The sequence below is a fragment of the Oncorhynchus keta genome, chromosome 12, assembly GCF_023373465.1.
Source record: "Oncorhynchus keta strain PuntledgeMale-10-30-2019 chromosome 12, Oket_V2, whole genome shotgun sequence".
Classification (NCBI taxonomy): Eukaryota; Metazoa; Chordata; class Actinopteri; order Salmoniformes; family Salmonidae; genus Oncorhynchus; species Oncorhynchus keta.
Genome location: NC_068432.1, coordinates 1,129,157 through 1,151,788, shown reverse-complemented (window position 1 = coordinate 1,151,788; position 22,632 = coordinate 1,129,157). Strand labels below are relative to the sequence as shown.

Below are 22,632 nucleotides of genomic sequence, written 5' to 3'. Positions count from 1 at the left end.
ACCCATACTGTACAGCTCTTCAGACAGACCACTGGACTACAGACAGACCAGCTCTTCAGAACCACTGGACTACAGACCATACTGTACAGCTCTTCAGACAGACCACTGGACTACAGACCAGAACCCATACTGTACAGCTCTTCAGACAGACCAGACTACAGACCAGAACCCATGTACACTTCAGACAGACCACTGGACTACAGACCAGAACCCATACTGTACAGCTCTTCAGACAGACCACTGGACTACAGACCAGAACCCATACCGTACAGCTCTTCAGACAGACCACTGGACTACAGACCAGAACCCATACCGTACAGCTCTTCAGACAGACCACTGGACTACAGACCAGAACCCATACTGTACAGCTCTTCAGACAGACCACTGGACTACAGACCAGAACCCATACTGTACAGCTCTTCAGACAGACCACTGGACTACAGACCAGAGCTCTTCAGACAGACCACTGACTACAGACCAGAAGCTCTTCAGACAGACCACTGGACTACAGACCAGAACCCATACTGTACAGCTCTTCAGACAGCTACCACTTACAGACCAGAACCCATACTGAACAGCTCTTCAGACAGACCACTGGACTACAGACCAGAACCCATACTGTACAGCTCTTCAGACAGACCACTGGACTACAGACCAGAACCCATACTGTACAGCTCTTCAGACAGACCACTGGACTACAGACCAGAACCCAGTACACAGACCACTGGACTATACAGAACCCATACTGTACAGCTCTTCAGACAGACCACTGGACTACAGACCAGAACCCATACTGAACAGCTCTTCAGACAGACCACTGGACTACAGACCAGAACCCATACTGTACAGCAGACAGACCACTTCAGACAGACCACTGGACTGGACTACAGACCAGAACCCATACTGTACAGCTCTTCAGACAGACCACTGGACTACAGACCAGAACCCATACTGTACAGCTCTTCAGACAGACCACTGGATACAGACCAGAACCCATGAACAGCTCTTCAGACAGACCACTGGACTACAGACCAGAACCCATACACAGCTCTTCAGACAGACCACTGGACTACTGTACACAGACTGGACTACAGACCAGAACCCATACTGTACAGCTCTTCAGACAGACCACTGGACTACAGACCAGAACCCATACCAGCTCTTCAGACAGACCACTGGACTACAGACCAGAACCCTACTGTACAGCTCTTCAGACAGACCACTGGACTACAGACCAGAACCCATACTGTACAGCTCTTCAGACAGACCACTGGACTACAGACCAGAACCCATACTGAAGCTCTTCAGACAGACCACTGTACAGCTCTTCAGACAGACCACTGGACTACAGACCAGAACCCATACTGTACAGCTCTTCAGACAGACCACACTGGTACACTACAGACCAGAACCCATACTGTACAGCTCTTCAGACAGACCACTGGACTACAGACCAGAACCCATACTGTACAGCTCTTCAGACAGACCACTGGACTACAGACCAGAACCCATACTGTACAGCTCTTCAGACAGACCACTGGACTACAGACCAGAACCCATACCGTACAGCTCTTCAGGACCACTGGACTACAGACCAGGTACAGCTCTTCAGACAGACCACTGGACTACAGACCAGAACCCATACTGTACAGCTCTTCAGACAGACCACTGGACTACAGACCAGAACCCATACTGTACAGCTCTTCAGACAGACCACTGGACTACAGACCAGAACCCATACTGTACAGCTCTTCAGACAGACCACTGGACTACAGACCAGAACCCATACTGTACAGCTCTTCAGACAGACCACTGGACTACAGACCAGAACCCATACTGTACAGCTCTTCAGACAGACCACTGGACTACAGACCAGAACCCTGTACAGCTCTTCAGACAGACCACTGGACTACAGACCAGAACCCATACCGTACAGCTCTTCAGACAGACCACTGGACTACAGACCAGAACCCATACTGTACAGCTCTTCAGACAGACCACTGGACTACAGACCAGAACCCATACTGTACAGCTCTTCAGACAGACCACTGGACTACAGGAACCCACTCTTCAGACAGACCACTGGACTACAGGCTGTACAGCTCTTCAGACAGACCACTGGACTACAGACCAGAACCCATACTACAGGACAGACCACTGGACTACAGACCAGAACCCATACTGTACAGCTCTTCAGACAGACCACTGGACTACAGACCAGAACCCATACTGTACAGCTCTTCAGACAGACCACTGGACTACAGACCAGAACCCATACTGTACAGCTCTTCAGACAGACCACTGGACTACAGACCAGAACCCATACTGTACAGCTCTTCAGACAGACCACTGGACTACAGACCAGAACCCATACTGTACAGCTCTTCAGACAGACCACTGGACTACAGACCAGAACCCATACTGTACAGCTCTTCAGACGAGACCACTGGACTACAGACCAGAACCCATACTGTACAGCTCTTCAGACAGACCACTGGACTACAGACAGACCACAGACCCTGGACTACAGACCAGAACCCATACCGTACAGCTCTTCAGACAGACAACTGGACTACAGACCAGAACCCATGTACAGCTCTTCAGACAGACAACTGGACTACAGACCAGAACCCATGTACAGCTCTTCAGACAGACCACTGGACTACAGACCAGAACCCATAGTACAGCTCTTCAGACAGACAACTGGACTACAGTGTCAGACAGACAACTGGACTTCAGACAGAACCCATACCACTGACAACTGGACTACAGACCAGAACCCATACTGTACAGCTCTTCAGACAGACCACTGGACTACAGACCAGAACCCATACTGTACAGCTCTTCAGACAGACCACTGGACTACAGACCAGAACCCATACTGTACAGCTCTTCAGACAGACCACTGGACTACAGACCAGAACCCATACTGAACAGCTCTTCAGACAGACCACTGGACTACAGACCAGAACCCATACTGTACAGCTCTTCAGACAGACCACTGGACTACAGACCAGAACCCATACTGTACAGCTCTTCAGACAGACCACTGGACTACAGACAGACCCAGACTACAGACCAGAACCCATACTACAGCTCTTCAGACAGACCACTGGACTACAGACCAGAACCCATACTGTACAGCTCTTCAGACAGACCACTGGACTACAGACCAGAACCCATACTGTACAGCTCAGACAGACCACTTCAGACAGACCACTGGACTACAGACCAGAACCCATACTGTACAGCTCTTCAGACAGACCACTGGACTACAGACCAGAACCCATACTGTACAGCTCTTCAGACAGACCACTGGACTACAGACCAGAACCCATACTGTACAGCTCTTCAGACAGACCACTGGACTACAGACCAGAACAGACAGACCACTACTACAGACCAGAACCCATACTGTACAGCTCTTCAGACAGACCACTGGACTACAGACCAGAACCCATACTGTACAGCTCTTCAGACAGACCACTGGACTACAGACCAGAACCCATACTGTACAGCTCTTCAGACAGACCACTGGACTACAGACCAGAACCCATACTGTACAGCTCTTCAGACAGACCACTTCAGACAGACCACTGGACTACAGACCAGAACCCATACCGTACAGCTCTTCAGACAGACCACTGGACTACAGACCAGAACCCATACTGTACAGCTCTTCAGACAGACCACTGGACTACAGACCAGAACCCATACTGTACAGCTCTTCAGACAGACCACTGGACTACACAGGAAAAACTGGACTACAGACCAGAACAGCTGAACAGCTCCTCAGACAGACCACTGGACTACAGACCAGAACCCATACTGTACAGCTCTTCAGACAGACCACTGGACTACAGACCAGAACCCATACTGAACAGCTCTTCAGACAGACCACTGGACTACAGACCAGAACCCATACTGAACAGCTCTTCAGACAGACACACACACCACTGGATTCAATTAGAGTCCCAGGGAGGAATGGGGGTTTCATGCATTTACAGCAGCAGTCAGGTCAATAGGGGGAGCTCTGCAGTGAATTGTGGGTGATAATGTGGGTGAGCTGAGTGTGGGTGGGTGAGTGTGAGAGCTGGGTGTGGGTGGGTCGGCTGACCGGATGTATGGAGGTGGGTGAAGGCGGCTGTGAGCTGGGTGTGGGTGGGTCGGCTGACCGGATGGATGGAGGTGGGTGAAGGCGGCTGTGAGCTGGGTGTGGGTGGGTCGGCTGACTGGATGGATGGAGGTGGGTGAAGGCGGCTGTGAGCTGGGTGTGGGTGAGTAGAAGAGCTAGAGTGGGACTCACTGGCGTAGGGCGAGTTGGCAGCGCTGCCGTTGAGGAAGCTGGGGGATCCTCCCAGGTTGGACATGACAGTGTTGCCGTAGCCGTTCATGCTGGTGGTCACAGAGCTGTAGTTAGTCTGCTGGGGGGTGGAGCTGGGCACATAGCCATGTGGAGACACGCTGCTCGTGTTCCGACTGAAACCTACACAGACAGACCGACAGAGACAGAACAAAGACAGATCAGTCACCTTGTTCAACCAAAGAAAGACGGAAAAATGTAACTTCACAGATAACTTCACAGTGACTACATTGCTTTTCAGTTACCGGTTTCTATGACGATAGCGCCACACCCGTATCGACCCGCCCCCTCACCCTGATTGGCTCCCTGGGAGGACTCGGACACATTGACGGCCAGCTGGCCAGGGAAGGAGTTGACCCCCATCATGCCTGCGTGGACGGAGCTATTGCCCAGGCCGCTCAGTTGGTTGTGGTTCCTGGGAACATTGTAGAGAGCCTCTGCTATGTCCGCCGCCCGCTTCAGAATAATCTCCTGCCACAGGAGAACACAGTTAGACGAGCGTTCACATATACTGGTAGAGGAGCGCTGACAAATAAAACCGTAGCTTTCATGTGAACAACATTGCTATCAGTTAAAGTAGCATTCACATGAACAACATTGGTATCAGTTAAAGTAGCATTCACATGAACAACATTGCTATCAGTTAAAGTAGCATTCACATGAACAACATTGCTATCAGTTAAAGTAGAATTCACATGAACGAAATTGGTATCGGTAAATGAACAACATTGGTATCAGTTAAAGTAGCATTCACATGAACAACATTGCTATCAGTTAAAGTAGCATTCACATGAACAACATTGGTATCAGTTAAAGTAGCATTCACATGAACAACATTGCTATCAGTTAAAGTAGCATTCACATGAACAACATTGGTATCGGTTAAAGTAGTATTCACATGAACAACATTGGTATCAGTTAAAGTAGCATTCACATGAACAACATTGCTATCAGTTAAAGTAGCATTCACATGAACAACATTGCTATCAGTTAAAGTAGCATTCACATGAACAACATTTCTATCAGTTAAAGTAGCATTCACATCATTGGTGACAGTTAAAGTAGCATTCACATGAACAACATTGGTATCAGTTAAAGTAGCATTCACATGAACAACATTGCTATCAGTTAAAGTAGCATTCACATGAACAACATTGCTATCAGTTAAAGTAGCATTCACATGAACAACATTGCTATCAGTTAAAGTAGCATTCACATGAACAACATTGCAATCAGTTAAAGTAGCATTCACATGAACAACATTGGTGACAGTTAAAGTAGCATTCACATGAACAACATTGGTGACAGTTAAAGTAGCATTCACATGGACAACATTGGTGACAGTTAAAGTAGAATTCACATGAACAACATTGGTGACAGTTAAAGTAGCATTCACATGAACAACATTGGTGACAGTTAAAGTAGCATTCACATGAACAACATTGGTATCAGTTAGAGTAGAATTAATGTGAACAACATTGGTATCAGTTAAAGTAGCATTCACATGAACAACATTGGTATCAGTTAGAGTAGAATTAATGTGAACATCATTGGTATCAGTTAAAGTAGCATTCACATGAACAACATTGGTATTAGTTAAAGTAGCATTCACATGAACAACATTGGTGTCAGTTAAAGTAGAATTCACATGAACAACATTGGTGACAGTTAAAGTAGCATTCACATGAACAACATTGGTATCAGTTAAAGTAGCATTCACATGAACAACATTGGTGACAGTTAAAGTAGCATTCACATGAACAACATTGGTGACAGTTAAAGTAGCATTCACATGAACAACATTGGTGACATTTGAACAAAGTATCGGTTAAAGTAGCATTCACATGAACAACATTGGTGACAGTTAAAGTAGCATTCACATGAACAACATTGGTGACAGTTAAAGTAGAATTCACATGAACAACATTGGTGACAGTTAAAGTAGCATTCACATGAACAACATTGGTGACAGTTAAAGTAGCATTCACATGAACAACATTGGTGACAGTTAAAGTAGCATTCACATGAACAACATTGGTGACAGTTAAAGTAGCATTCACATGAACAACATTGGTGACAGTTAAAGTAGCATTCACATGAACAACATTGGTGACAGTTAAAGTAGCATTCACATGATCAACATTGGTATCAGTTAAAGGAGCATTCACATGAACAACATTGGTGACAGTTAAAGGACTGCAGTTAAAGTAGCATTCACATGAACAACATTGGTGACAGTTAAAGTAGAATTCACATGAACAACATTGGTGACAGTTAAAGTAGCATTCACATGAACAACATTGGTGACAGTTAAAGTAGCATTCACATGGACAACATTGGTGACAGTTAAAGTAGCATTCACATGAACAACATTGGTATCAGTTAAAGTAGCATTCACATGAACAACATTGGTGACAGTTAAAGTAGCATTCACATGAACAACATTGGTGACAGTTAAAGTAGCATTCACATGAACAACATTGGTGACAGTTAAAGTAGCATTCACATGAACAACATTGGTGACAGTTAAAGTAGCATTCACATGAACAACATTGGTGACAGTTAAAGGAGCATTCACATGAACAACATTGGTGACAGTTAAAGGACTGCAGTTAAAGTAGCACACATGAACAACATTGGTGACATTCACAGTTAAAGTAGTATTCATTGAACAACATGAACAATGAACAACATTGGTGACAGTTAGCAAAGGTAGCATTCACATGAACAACATTGGTATCAGTTAAAGTAGCATTCACATGAACAACATTGGTATCAGTTAAAGGAGCATTCACATGAACAACATTGGTGACAGTTAAAGTAGCATTCACATGAACAACATTGGTGACAGTTAAATTAGCATTCACATGAACAACATTGGTGACAGTTAAAGTAGCATTCACATGAACAACATTGGTGACAGTTAAAGTAGCATTCACATGAACAACATTGGTGACAGTTAAAGGAGCATTCACATGAACAACATTGGTGACAGTTAAAGGACTGCTAACATGAACAACATTGGTGACAGTTAAAGGACTGCTAACATGAACAACATTGGTGACAGTTAAAGGAGCATTCACATGAACAACATTGGTGACAGTTAAAGGACTGCTAACATGAACAACATTGGTGACAGTTAAAGTAGAATTCACATGAACAACATTGGTGACAGTTAAAGTAGCATTCACATGAACAACATTGGTGACAGTTAAAGGAGCATTCACATGAACAACATTGGTGACAGTTAAAGGACTGCTAACATGAACAACATTGGTGACAGTTAAAGGACTGCTAACATGAACAACATTGGTGACAGTTAAAGGACTGCTAACATGAACAACATTGGTGACAGTTAAAGGACTGCTAACATGAACAACATTGGTGACAGTTAAAGGACTGCTAACATGAACAACATTGGTGACAGTTAAAGGACTGCTAACATGAACAACATTGGTGACAGTTAAAGGACTGCTAACATGAACAACATTGGTGACAGTTAAAGGACTGCTAACATGAACAACATTGGTGACAGTTAAAGGACTGCTAACATGAACAACATTGGTGACAGTTAAAGGACTGCTAACATGAACAACATTGGTGACAGTTAAAGGACTGCTAACACGAACAACATTGGTGACAGTTAAAGGACTGCTAACACGAACAACATTGGTGACAGTTAAAGGACTGCTAACATGAACAACATTGGTGACAGTTAAAGGACTGCTAACATGAACAACATTGGTGACAGTTAAAGGACTGCTAACATGAACAACATTGGTGACAGTTAAAGGACTGCTAACACGAACAACATTGGTGACAGTTAAAGCACTGCTAACACGAACAACATTGGTGACAGTTAAAGGACTGCTAACATGAACAACATTGGTGACAGTTAAAGGACTGCTAACATGAACAACATTGGTGACAGTTAAAGGACTGCTAACATGAACAACATTGGTGACAGTTAAAGGACTGCTAACACGAACAACATTGGTGACAGTTAAAGGACTGCTAACATGAACAACATTGGTGACAGTTAAAGGACTGCTAACATGAACAACATTGGTGACAGTTAAAGGACTGCTAACACAAACAACATTGGTGACAGTTAAAGGACTGCTAACACGAACAACATTGGTGACAGTTAAAGGACTGCTAACATGAACAACATTGGTGACAGTTAAAGGACTGCTAACATGAACAACATTGGTGACAGTTAAAGGACTGCTAACATGAACAACATTGGTGACAGTTAAAGGACTGCTAACACGAACAACATTGGTGACAGTTAAAGGACTGCTAACACGAACAACATTGGTGACAGTTAAAGGACTGCTAACATGAACAACATTGGTGACAGTTAAAGGACTGCTAACACAAACAACATTGGTGACAGTTAAAGGACTGCTAACACGAACAACATTGGTGACAGTTAAAGGACTGCTAACATGAACAACATTGGTGACAGTTAAAGGACTGCTAACACGAACAACACCAGTTCAAGCAGTGTTCACATTAGTACCACTGTAACGGTGCCGTACCTGCGAGCATTAGTCAACACGTCATTTCCCCCATATATTACCGTTACAGCCCTCCCCTCGTCTAGACAGGATGACTCTAAGTAGCTTACAAATGACTTCCTGTATGTTTCATGTGTAATCACTTTTTTCACAAAGTGGCAATATATTAGTAATAGTGGGAATAATTAATGTGGACATGTCTTGTAAGTATTTGATGAATATTTGATCAGGCATGTTATTAACCACCGGAGATGAATTAATAATGGTGAATAACTGGCGTCAACGCGGATGCAGGCGATGTGGCAGGATGTGGAGGGGACAGAGGGAGAGCAGACCTGAGAGTGAGGTGGCGTTTGTCTGTCTGAACCTCACCTGGTTGTTGTGGGGCATCCCATACAAAGCCTCCACAAGGTCTGCTGCCCTCTTCAGAATCACCTCCTGTAGACAGAGAGAGAGTGGGACAGGGAGAGAGGGAGAGGGAGAGAGAGAGAGAGGGGGGGACAGGGAGAGAGGGAGAGAGAGAGAGAGAGAGAGAGAGAGAGAGAGAGAGAGAGGGGGGGGACAGGGAAAGAGAGAGAGAGAGAGGGGGAAAGGAAAGAGGAAGAGAAAGAAAGACAGAGGGAAAGAATTGGAGAGAGAGAGCAAGAGGGGGAGAAAGAAAGAAAGAAAGGGTAAGAGAGAGAGAGAGAGAGAGAGAGAGAGAGAGAGAGAGAGAGAGAGAGAGGGTGAGAATGTGTAGAAATACATTTTTGTTCAGCAATAAGCATGGAAAGACCCCAGATTCGTGGTTGTGTCATCTACTGTAAAACCTTCAACTTTCACCTCTGTCCTGGCTCTTTTACATGCAATTTGGTCTTTTCCTGGAATACCTTGAACAATTCCTTTTAGTGAGTACCATAGCCAACAAACTAACACTAACAATTCAAGACTAACACATGGTAAAATACTGTACAGAGAAGCCTGTTCAATTGTTCAGATTATGACAGAGAGAGAGAGAGAGAGAGAGAGAGAGAGAGAGAGAATAGCACCAGTATTGCGCTCCCTCTACATCTGTTTTCTATTGGAGAAAGACAATGCAATCTGTGTGTAAAGGTCACTAAGCACTTCTTCATACACTATTCATTGGTGTTGGGATTTATTTTATTTGAGCAAAGACACTTCTTTCTCAGAACATATTTCCATGGCAATTAGACGACAGTCGTCAACACAAAGGCATTTTTGTTAACGAGAAACGATTCTTCAAGTGAATCATTCCAGGGGGGTGGGGGGAGTATCCTGAGCCAAGCTATGCCAACTGTGTGAAATATTGCTGTATGTATCCTGTTGGCTGTTGTTTCTCATAAGCACTAGACTCCCTCCTCTCCAACTCATCAAACGTTTTACGGCTGCCTTGGGAACTTCACTCTTATCTCCAATCTAAGACGCAGCCCCCCAGGGACACCGACAACAATAATTGCATTCATTTCTCTGTCATTTGGACTTGTTTTGTTAAATAAGTTGTTTTTCTTGTTGTCTTAAAAGCACATTATGTGTTGTCAAGTTTTTTTTATTTTTTGAATTAGAAATGATTTCCTAAAGGAAGCGTTGTTGTTTTTTTTTAACGTGTCTTATGCGTTCTGACATGCCAGGTCCAGAAAAGATAGAAATTCAGACCACTCCGACTGTCTGAAAATCACATTAAGGCTTCGCTATAGACTCATTTCCTTTTGGCTACCCTCGATCCGAATATTTTTTTGTGTACAATTATTCTCAGACATACACGTTCAGTTACAGAACTTCTACTTACAACTGCGAATTCAGACATGCAGTACCAGTCCAACGTTTGGACACGCCTCTACTCATTCAAGGGTTTTCCTTTAGTTGTTGAATATTTTCTACATTGTAGAAAAAACGAGAAGACATCGCAACTATGAAAAACCCCTTATGTTTGACTATGTTTATCACTTTTTGGGGGGGTTCCTACATGATGCCATGTGTGTTATTTCATTAGTTGTGATGTCATCTCTTTTATTCTACAATGCAGAAAATAATAAATATATAGAAACTGCTGCTGTTTAACTGGTGTTAAACAATGGAAAGGTGAATCCAAAGACAACAACTGTCAATTAAGCTATAAGGCACGAGGTGGGTGTGGTATATGGCCAATATACCACGGCTAAGGACTTTTCTTTCACACGACGCAATGTGGAGTGCCTGGATACAGCCCCTAGCCGTGGTATATTAGCCATATACCACAAACCCCCAAGGTGCCTTATTAGAGCCGTAAAAATAAATAACTTGTCATACATGTGGTATACGGTCTGATATACCACGGCTGTCAGCCAATCAGCATTCAGGGTTCGAACCACTCAGTTTATAATATGACATTATAATGCATAGGAGCTCCCATATTAACTGTACAGAAACACCACTCTACCCTAATCAGATGAATCTGTTTTCATCTTTACATTCATCCTTTTCTCCTTCCTATGCCCCCCCCCACCCCCTGCCCCTGTTTAAGCAGACACCTGTGTGTGAAGGGTCCTTTTTAAAAGTTAATGTGCTGGGCCCACAGCGTGAGGCTGCGGAGCGACAAGCAGAAAATTGCTCTCCCGTTCCCGGTGTTAACCTCTGCTCTGAACACGCCCTGCAGCATGTGTGTGTAGGCGTGTGGGTGAAGCTGTGTAGGCGTGTGTGTCTGTCTGTGTGTGTGTGTGTGCAGCGCTGGAACATATTGCCTCTCAAACCCGGGGACCATACAGACAGAACATGATGAGGAGGTCAGGAAAGCAATAAGGAGTTTTAGTGCGCTGTCCAAGGTGCTAAATTCACTCAATTATGGCAGCGCTGCCACTGTGTTAACCTCTCATTACTGGCTCAGTGGGCCGGGGGAGGACTGGGGGAGGGAAGAGAGACCACTCCACACTGCGCCCGCCTCCCAGCCTCCCACAGCCCCAGAGAGATGGAGGGATGGAGAGACACGGGGGTCCGGGGAGAATATAGAGAGAATATGGAGAGAGTACAGAGAGATGGAGGAGAGTGTGTTTCTTTGGTCTTGTCGTCTCTCTGTGTGGCTCCAGCCCCTGGCCCCAGAGAGCTATGGAGGGACATGTGGGACAAGGGAAGCCTTCCATCAGATGGAGATGAGAGAGACGAGGGGAAACTCAGATCACACACATTACTGGGTGAACACAAACACCAAGGATAAATCACAGAGGACGCAGGCTGAGACACAAACCCCGCACACACCTCTCTCCTGAGCTGTTCCCCTCTCCTCATGACCCCCGGAACTTTTCTCTATCCTCCAACACGCTCTGCTCTCTCTGTCTAAACCCTAACCTCTCCATCTCATCCTGTCTCTGCCGTGATCAATATATATATATATGCATGATACGACCGACAGACAGACAGACAGACAGACAGACAGACAGACAGACAGACAGACAGACAGACAGACAGACAGACAGATAGACAGATAGATAGATAGATAGATAGATAGATAGATAGATAGATATATAGATAGATAGATAGATAGATAGATAGATAGATAGATAGATAGATAGATAGATAGTGACATCAGCATGATCCATTGGCCTGGTTTGTGTAACCCGAATCCATTTCCTCCTGGGTTACAGTAAACGCAGGCGCCCAGCGATAAACAGGAAAGCAACCCGATCCTCCAGTTGGTCAGCACCATCATTAACCGAACATGGACTCCTGTCTTGCTGCTTCACAAACCCAGAACACACTTCATATAAATTAGCTAAGGTTCTACGGCTCTCACCCTTTATACTACAGTCTGTTTATGACTAGATGTACTTACTAGAATGATTTATTTCACCATTGTTCTTCACACTAAACTGTAGAAACAATATTGTGTGTGTGTATATGTATGTGTGTGTATCCATGTGCTAGCTGACTGTCTTCCTGCAATAGGACCACTCTCTCTCTCTAGATGACCGTGCGACACTCTCTCTTTCTCTCTCTCTTTCTCCTTCCCTCTCTCTTTGTCTCTGTCTGTCTGTCTGTCAGTCTGTCTGTCTGTCTGTCTGTCTGTCTGTCTGTCTGTCTGTCTGTCTGTCTGTCTGTCTGTCTGTCTGTCTGTCTGTCTGTCTGTCTGTCTGTCTGTCTGTCTGTCTGTCTGTCTGTCTGTCTCTCTCTCTCTCTCTCTATCTATCTCTATCTCTATCTCTATCTCTATCTCTCTCTCTATCTCTATCTCTATCTCTATCTCTATCCCTCTCTCTCTCTCTCTCTCTCTCTCTCTCTCTCTCTCTCTCTCTCTCTCTCTCTCTGTCTCTCTCTCTCTCTCTCTCTCTCTCTCTCTCTCTCAGGAGGAAGTGCCTGCGCTCTATCAGACAGGCTTTTACTGGGTAAATGATGATAGCTCCTAATGTGATCACCATACATTAGGGAGAGGAAATGGTGGGAAAGAAACACTTGGGTCATATCTAGATGTAAAGGCAACACGCAAAGAACACATTCACACGCAAGCCAGGCCAGCAGATACATGACACATTTATCCCTGAGCTTGTTCATTTGCAATTGTATCATCTCCTAATGTTCTACCAGAGCCATAATACAAGCAGGGTCAGAGTCGTTCGTCTTGAACAGAGAGACCAAAATGATGATGTCATCCTCTCGCTGCCCAGCCCCTGCTCCCCCCTGCTCCAACGGACCCCTAACTCCTCTCTCTAATGCAGCAGGCTGCTGGGACTTCGTTTACGATAGCAGTTGGTGAGACGACACAGTATGATGTCATCTCTGCGTGACTCAATGACCCACTGGAGAAATGTCCAATATTGTATATTGGGGCAGCAGGCAGCTTAGTGGTTCGAGTGTTGGACCAGTCACCGAAAGGTTGCTGGATCGAATCCCTGAGTTCTGAAATCTGTCTTTCTGCCCCTGAACAAGACAGTTAACCCACTGTTCCCCAGTAGGCCGTCATTGTAAATAAGAATGTGTTCTCAACGGACTTTCCTAGTTAAATATAAAATACTAAAAGTTGATATTGTATCTTCACTGTTATGACTCTAATATTGTACAGCACATTCCCTGTACCATCTCAGTCCATAGAAATAAGTTAGCAAGGGGCTTGTGTGTGGCTACTGCTATGACTGGTCTCACAGTGTGTTCGGTTGATCTATGCTACCGTGCCGTGTGGAATACAGACAGTTAGCTTTTTTTTTTCGCGCAAACGAATGGCGTGTATATACTGTATAATATACTGTATACACGTATATCTGATACGCCAGGGCGAGCTACGGAACAAACAACAACATGTTGAGGGGACGGATGGAGGTTGTTGCTGGGGAATAGAATCATTCCTGGCGGCCACAGATTGTCCTTATTCAACACATGCCAAGGGGGTCAGTCTAAAGGCAGAGCCTCCGTCTCCTCTGTAGTGGTGTGAATGTTCACTGAACAATTAGAGCTTCTGCTTTCCCGTCCTAATCCCTTCACACGGCCCACTACTCCGTCTGTCCCTGCCCGCCTGTCTGTCTGTCTGTCGCTCCCTACCCATGTGCTCCCGTCGGGCAGCTATATGTGCACTCGACATACACACACACGCACGCACGCACACACACACACACGCACGCACGCACGCACGCACGCACACACACGCTTGCTCCCGATCACTCCCTCCCTGTTCACCTAGGCTAGAAAATCTGCTGTGACGATCCAAATGAATGTCAATGATATCCACTGGAGCTTGTCTATTATCGGTTCCAGTCTGATCCCAGGCCTGATGTGTTATCAACTCAGACCATTCTTCGAGACTGGATAGAGGGATGTTGTCATTTCTTCAATTGTTTTCTTTCTTTCTCTCTCTCTTTCTTTCTCGCTCTCTTACTCTCTCTCCCTCACTCTCTCTCCCTCTCTCTTACTCTCTCTCTTTTTCTATTTCTACCTTTCTCTCGTTTCTCCCTCTCTCTCCCCTCCGCTCCCTCTCTCTCCCTCCTCCACCCTGGGAGATTGAGTTCAGCAGTTGAAAGGAGTGCCGTCAACAGACAGTTATTACCTCAATAAAGGAGGAGATCGATAGGGCAGAGATGAGCAGCCAAGCTGGTGATATCAGCAGAGAGGAGAGGAGGGGGAGGCCACTGTGCCAGTCAGCCAGCCAGAGAGGCTGCTGGGAAAGAAATGACCTACACACTTCCCGTTGGCCGCCCATGTCCAAACACTTCACAATAAGTTACAGTAAAGACGTCAAATGCGTGGGGGATGATTACCCCACCCCACCCCAACCCCTTCTTATGCCCACACGCATAATCATGGCATCACACGCGGTCACACTATCACAAACACTGGTGTGTCTTCCCCTTTACTGTGACTCAATTACTCTTAGCGGAACAATAATACAGTCCAGGGAGCGGAGGCTTCGATCGGCTACCCCGCTGGAGGGCAAGCTGCCGACTGCACCATGATGGATCACCTCTGGCTGCCTGCACACTTAAACAGCACCCCCCCCCCCCCCCACACACACGCATATACACACACGCACGCACACTGCGCACACAGACACACGCGCTCTCACGCACCCATAGATTGCTGTCCCGTACATTGTAAACCTTGGAGGGTTGAGCCTGCGGATAACAATGTGAGAAGGGAGATGTGACTGTCTGTACGTGTATTGGAGATATTGGAGACAGCGTGCTAGAGACAGAGGAATGAAGGACAGGCAACGCGCTCTTGTATCCTGTGAGCCTATTGTTTCAGAATGCCCATTTATAGTCCAGGACCTGTGTATCTTTTGCACACGTGCGTGCCTGTGTGCACATGCATAAACACACAGACACACGTTTAGCTTGACATCCCTAGGGTTGTATGGCACCTGCTCAGGCTAATACAAGGTATAAGAAGAGTGGATGTTTTCCTCCATGAGGCCTCCCTCTCTCTCTCTCAGGGGACAGGGTTGTTTTTCTCAACTGTTAGGAGGATGTTGAGGGAGGGAGCGAAGGGGGCATGTGGGTGACAGAGGACCTCATGACCTGACTATAACCCACTCAGCTCAACGCTGATGGCCTACAGCAGGGGTCCATAATTACATTCAGCCATGGGCCGATTTTTCCTTTAGCGGATTGTCGGGGGGGGCGCAAGAATCCCGAACAGATAGATATAGTATAAGAAAAAAACGTAATTATTTCAAACCTTGTTTACATTTGGGCACAATCACATAGGCCGATGCCTCTCTATTAATGCATGGGAATACTTGGGAACAAATTTCTGAATTAAAATCATTTTACAGTCTTTTATGTCTTACAACTAAAATAATCAACCCCCCCAAAAAAGTTAAATTTAAAAAATTAAAAAAATTCTCAGAGAACTGGGGGGGGGGGGTCAAATAAAATCACCCACAGGCCGAATTTAGCCCCTTGGGCTGCCTGTTGGAGAACCCTGGTCTACAGTCTCAAAAGGCTTTAAAGTAAATGGATTGGATATTGCTTACTAAGTAGCACACTCTCCATCTGAATCACACACAGTCAGTAGTGACATGACCTTATCCAAATGAGGTCCTCCTCATCTCAGACACTAAGCCCTTGACAATCCAGTCTCATCAAGATATGGCTACTGAACTCCAGTTGCTTCTGGCCTGGACCAAGAGAATGTCGAGCAAAATACTCTTGGAGGCGCCAGCTCTGCCTTGCTGAGCAGGACGAGACAGCAGAGCCGACAGCACCAACTGGCTGCGTCACCGTCAACACCTATAGAGGTTTATCAGATCTGTCCTCCCCAGGCCAGCTGCAGCCAGGCTGGGTAGCGGGGGTGGTATAGGGGATGGCGGGGTGGTCAGTACTAACACAGATAACCACATCAGAGGAGGGGTGGGGGTGGGGGTGGGGGGGTACAGGGGTCAAAAAGAAGGTGAGTCACTGGCCCATCCGCCCTCTGACTCATCCTTTCCAGGAAGTAGAACACTCCCACTGCCTGATGACGTCATCGCATCATCAACACCGGTCAGTCATTGGGCATGACATCATTTCCTGCTAGATGTCTCCTCTCACTGATTAACACGTTATGTTGGAGAATGTATTTAAAATGTGACGTACTGGAACTCCATGCTGATTTTTCTCACTTCAATCAAAAAAAAAGAGATCAGCAAAAGGCAGTGAAAATGACCGTGTCAATCTCCATGTCCATGTGTCCGATTTTTTACAAATCAAACCAGCCTCATTGGGCATGACAGTGCACTGGTCTGCATCTAATGGGGATAAAAGAGCTGGAAGTGTGAGTGAGTGGAAGGCGTTCGGTATGGAGCGATGGCTACAATAGCTGTCTGTTTGCCTATTACACGGCTGGTGCTGCTCTACATGTGAGGTTAATGTGAACTAATGACGTGTGCAGTGTGTGTGTGTGTGTGTGTGTGTGTGTGTGTGTGTGTGTGTGTGTGTGTGTGTGTGTGTGTGTGTGTGTGTGTGTGTGTGTGTGTGTGTGTGTGTGTGTGTGGAAAGCTGTTTTAACATATATTAATATTATTTTGTAATATTATTTTTTTAAACATTATTTTGTTTTATATCAATAATTAGAATTTCTATATAAAAAATGGAATTATCGATATCAAAATATCAATATAACATGTTTTATATAATTGTTCGAAATATATCCATAGTTACATTTTTTATATCAAAAACGTGAATTTTCAATATCTATATTTCTATATCGATAATTATCTAATTATGCATATATTAGCATATATTTCGCATTATTAATAGTCTTCGCATTTTGTTGCCTTAAAATGGATTTTAAAATGGATTCGATGTTTCGATGTACTAATGTACTAATTCTACTATTACACAATTCTAAAGTGAACAAAAAATTATAGAACATTTCCCAAATTAATAAAAATCAATACATTTTCCTTTCTTATTTCATTTCTTATTTGGGGGACGGCAGGTAGCCTAGTGGGTTGCTGGATCGAATCCCCAAGCTGACAAGGTAAAAATCTGTTGTTCTGTCCCTGAAGAAGGCAGTTAACCCACTGTTCCCCGGTAGGCTGTCATTGTAAATACGAATTTGTTCTTAACTGACTTGCCTAGTTAAATAAAGGTCAAATGTAAATGAATTTGGAAAATGTTGAATAACCTTTCTTTCACTGAAGGTCTTCTAGCTACTAAAGTAATGAGGAGAGTAGTGTCCTTCACTACACACCAGAGCCCAGGTTGGATTGCCAATGGAGCTGCTGTAAACTCATTTCATGGAGGGCAGAGTGTCTGTGGGTTTTCACTCCACCCTTGTACTTGATTGAGGAATTAAGTTCACCGGTTCGTAAGGAACTCCCCTCACCTGGTTGTCTTAATTGAAAGGAAAAAACAAAAACCAGCAGAAACTAGACCCTCCGTGGGAATGAGTTTGACACCCCTGTATTTAAGTTCTGCTTCAGTTCGGCTGGAACTGCTGGTTGTCCTCTGGTTTTCCTTTAAATGAAGCCATAGACAACCAGAGGGGAGTTCTGAACTGAACGAGATGAAACCAGCAATAGGACTGTTTGAGACGCCGAAAGAAATCTGTCATTCATTTTGAAGTTTTGCACAGGATATCGTAGTCACACAATGTGACATCTAACTAAGATGCTTTTGGTTCAGTGTTTCTCAAGTGAACAAAATTTACATGAAAACGATTCGTCTCTCGCTGAAGAGGACAACAAACACTTCATTTTAGAATCCTTACTGTTGACCAAACACTGACAAAGGGCCGTAGTCTTCGGCTACCGACTTCAACTCGACCTAAAGAAAAAAAAACAATGGTTCCTTGAACTGCCGGGGGAAAAAAACACCTTCCCGAAGGCCAAAGCGAACAGAAACGTCGTCAGCGTATACGCACAAACTTTTTCCTGCGCTTTTAGAGCGTGTGGAGCGTGGGTGAGCTAGGAGACTGGGCTAGAAGTCTGAGCCTACTCTAGGTACAGTACAGGAGCTTGGCGAGGAGCGGGGTGGAGTGGGGCACACAGCCATACTGCTCCTAATTACCTTCCTCTTACTCTATTAAGTGCTGTTGTTCCAGCAGGGCTCCAGGGTATGAGGCACAGAAAACAAGATAAAGTGCTGTATATTTATTACTCCCAAAGGATCAATTTACACCCTGCTTTTCTGTGGCTCGCAGAGCGCAACATGCACGCACACAAGTTATACACTCGTCCAAGTACGCACACACATAGCGTGCACACATGAACACACACACACACATACTTTGCTGGTGAAGGAGTGTAAAGGAGTGTGGTGCTTTGCTTTTGCCCCACTTTTAGGCAATGCTAACTGTAACAGAAAATGGTGTGCACTTCCACAGCAGTGATGTCAACTGCCCTTGGACTAAGAGCGTTCGCCTGGGGACACGTGAGATCGTTATAACACGTGCAGGAGTCTGTGTGTCGTCGATGACATCGTCGATGACAAGGACTCCACCGCTGCCGAGACGCGAGTCTGTTCCCCTTTGATGTCACAGAAAAGTGTGCGTCGCTGGAAGCGCTTCAGTGAGAAACGACGCCGATCCAAACAGCTGGTGAACACACAGGGTCGTGACCCTGCCCACCCAACAGGCTACTACAGTACAGTATGCTCAGGTTCAGCTGCATCTGCACTCTGCAGGAGCACCGTACTGGAGACGACCTGGTCTTTGCCTGCGTAGATAGAACTGATACATCTTTGTATAAAGATATAAACGATCCTTTAGTCCTCATTGTTTACACATGTATTTCCACTCAACAGTCTTTTTTGCTTCACCGATGAAACAAATACCGTATCTAGAACATTATAGGATCTTGATGCAAGTGAAAGACAAAATGTTATCTCGGCAAGAGTAGCAAGATAGAGCCGCTGACTCAAATAATTTGAGAGTGGTATTGGTAGAATATTTTAAAATCAAAGTACTTTTTGATTTTCTAACAAAGCATGCTTAAACGTGTAGAAATATAGACATGGAGTGGTGTGGACTGGTTGGACAGTTAGGGTACAGGCTGTGGACTGATTGGACAGTTAGGGTACAGGCTGTGGACTGATTGGACAGTTAGGGTACAGGCTGTGGACTGATTGGACAGTTAGGGTACAGGCTGTGGACTGATTGGACAGTTAGGGTACAGGCTGTGGACTGATTGGATAGTAGAGGTGCAGGTCGTGTAACTGGTACCTTTGGAAGGCGTTCTGGATCTCCAGGGTGTCGGGGGATGACCTTCTGCAGCCGCTGAAAGCCGTAGTCGATGGTGGGCTCATTCAGAGCTGAGGACACACACACACACACACACACACACACACACACACACACACACACACACACACACACACACACACACACACACACACACACACACACACACACACACACACACACACACACACACAGGAGCACAGGGTTACAATACTGTAACATCATCTCAGAACAATTTGAGCATACGATCACAATATCATCTCCAAATGGCCTTGAGTTCACTCTTCGTACAGTATTCATCGTGCAGTTCTTTGTACATTTCCAGGACATTTAGGAAGTTGTGTCCCCAGTGGAAGTACACGGTAGCAGAAAAGTGACTGCCCTGAATACATCAGTAAAACACACGCATCAAGGAACCAGACAGGTACCAAGGCACTTTCCAGCCTGTGATTTGCTTCAAAGTGAGCTTTTCATTAGTTTAAGCAACAATCTTGAGATAAAACAGAGCTAGCGTGAAGTAGAGTGAAGGGGATTTAAATGTATGATCGTGGCTAATGGAAGTCTTTTTACATTCCCATGAAGCTAGATTGCCTGTATTTATAAAAGTGAGTGTAAAAAGCACATACAGTATGGTAATCTGGGGATTTTAAAGGACATTTACTTTTTACGTTTAGCATTGCAATTACTGGCATAAACCCTTTATCCTGTCAGAAGAGAGAGAGAGATGTAAAAGCCTGTCAGTCAGTGAGGGGAGCGAGGCGAGAGGCATATTTACATGCCTGCTGACAGCCAGCCAGGCGACTAGCGATAGAGGAACCGGAATGGCGGAGCGGAGTGGAGGCAGGGGGAGACAAGATGGCTGCCCAGCCCCAGAGCATCGTTTTTACGGAGTTCTATCTGCCCTAAATGGAGCCGTTAAGAGCTCGGTGAGACTCAACAACAGCACAGACTTAGAAAAGGATTTGATGTGACAAAAAGTATCTCAGGTTCAACTTCTGAGAGGAGAAATGTCAGACCTGAAGTCTGATTTCACCCAACAGAAAACAAGTGTTGAGGATACTCACTTCAGAATTATTTTTGATAATTATTACCATGGACAGGCATAGTTTAGGTTCAAAATATAAGTGAATAACAGACTATTCCTGTTGCTAGAATAATCTAACCCCTGAAGCTGAACAGTTTGCACATTATCACTGACACAAATGTTCATTTATTCTGAAAAGGATCAAATCATGTCTGTGGCAAAGAACGTTTTCACCGCAGGGACTGAACCCACATCACCAATGACAATTCCCAATTTTCTAACAAAGAGCAGAATAAAAGCTAGATATTCCAGCAGGAATCTGATACTGTCTGCACAGCCGAACGCCCACCAACACCAGCCATCCCTAAACCCCGTTCCCAAGCCCCGGCCTCCACAGTCTGTGGATGTGGGGCTTTCTCTTCCTGTTATCATAACCTCCCGGGCCTTTGTCAAGACGCCTGCAGCATTTTGACACTGGAACAATGACCCTTTCTTCTGCTGGGTCTGGGGGGAGAGGGGTCTGGCTGAGTATATGCTGTGATGTCTGGTGCTCTCTAGGAGACCCACACACAATATCTCTGTGACTCACCACATTCACGGATATACTATCTATATGCACACAATCACGCAGGGACGCAGGCATGCGCACGCGCACACACACACACACGCACACACACAGATGGAGAAAATGGAGTGGTGGGAAAAGAGGAAGAGAAAAAGAGTGTTTGGAAGGGTGTAAGGGTATGGATAAAGGAGATATTAGAAGGGTGTAAGGGTATGGATAAAGGAGATATTAGAAGGGTATAAGGGTATGGATAAAGGAGATATTAGAAGGGTGTGAGGGTATGGATAAAGGAGATATTAGAAGGGTGTAAGGGTATGGATAAAGGAGATATTAGAAGGGTATAAGGGTATGGATAAAGGAGATATTAGAAGGGTGTAAGGGTATGGATAAAGGAGATATTAGAAGGGTGTGAGGGTATGGATAAAGGAGATATTAGAAGGGTTGTAAGGGTATGGATAAAGGAGATATTAGAAGGGTGTAAGGGTATGGATAAAGGAGATATTAGAAGGGTGTGAGAGTATGGATAAAGGAGATATTAGAAGGGTGTAAGGGTATGGATAAAGGAGATATTAGAAGGGTGTAAGGGTATGGATAAAGGAGATATTAGAAGGGTGTAAGGGTATGGATAAAGGAGATATTAGAAGGGTGTAAGGGTATGGATAAAGGAGATATTAGAAGGGTGTAAGGGTATGGATAAAGGAGATATTAGAAGGGTGTAAGGGTATGGATAAAGGAGATATTAGAAGGGTGTAAGGGTATGGATAAAGGAGATATTAGAAGGGTGTAAGGGTATGGATAAAGTAGATATTAGAAGGGTGTACGGGTATGGATAAAGGAGATATTAGAAGGGTGTAAGGGTATGTTTAGACGAGATATTAGATGGGTGTAAGGGTATGGATAAAGGAGATATTAGATGGGTGTAAGGGTATGGATAAAGGAGATATTAGAAGGGTGTAAGGGTATGGATAAAGGAGATATTAGAAGGGTGTGAGGGTATGGATAAAGGAGATATTAGATGGGTGTGAGGGTATGGATAAAG

The 22,632-nt window shown here is 45.0% G+C and overlaps 1 protein-coding gene across 11 annotated transcripts in view; it reads right to left on the bottom strand.

The window, feature by feature from the left end:
* LOC118391746 (transcription factor COE1) overlaps window positions 1-22,632 on the bottom strand; it is a 177,581-nt gene that overhangs the window by 6,306 nt on the left and 148,643 nt on the right. For 6 of the 11 annotated variants that reach the window (XM_052457594.1, XM_052457596.1, XM_052457591.1 and 3 more), the window contains exons 11-14: window positions 19,987-20,075; window positions 9,259-9,324; window positions 4,657-4,834; window positions 4,307-4,486 (exon numbers count right to left, since the gene is read on the bottom strand). In XM_052457594.1, the coding sequence (XP_052313554.1) occupies window positions 4,307-4,486; window positions 4,657-4,834; window positions 9,259-9,324; window positions 19,987-20,075 (513 nt within the window). Of the gene's footprint in view, window positions 1-4,306; window positions 4,487-4,608; window positions 4,835-9,258; window positions 9,325-19,986; window positions 20,076-22,632 lie in introns of all 11 variants that reach the window. The other 5 variants (XM_052457586.1, XM_052457590.1, XM_052457589.1 and 2 more) reach the window with 2 other exon arrangements.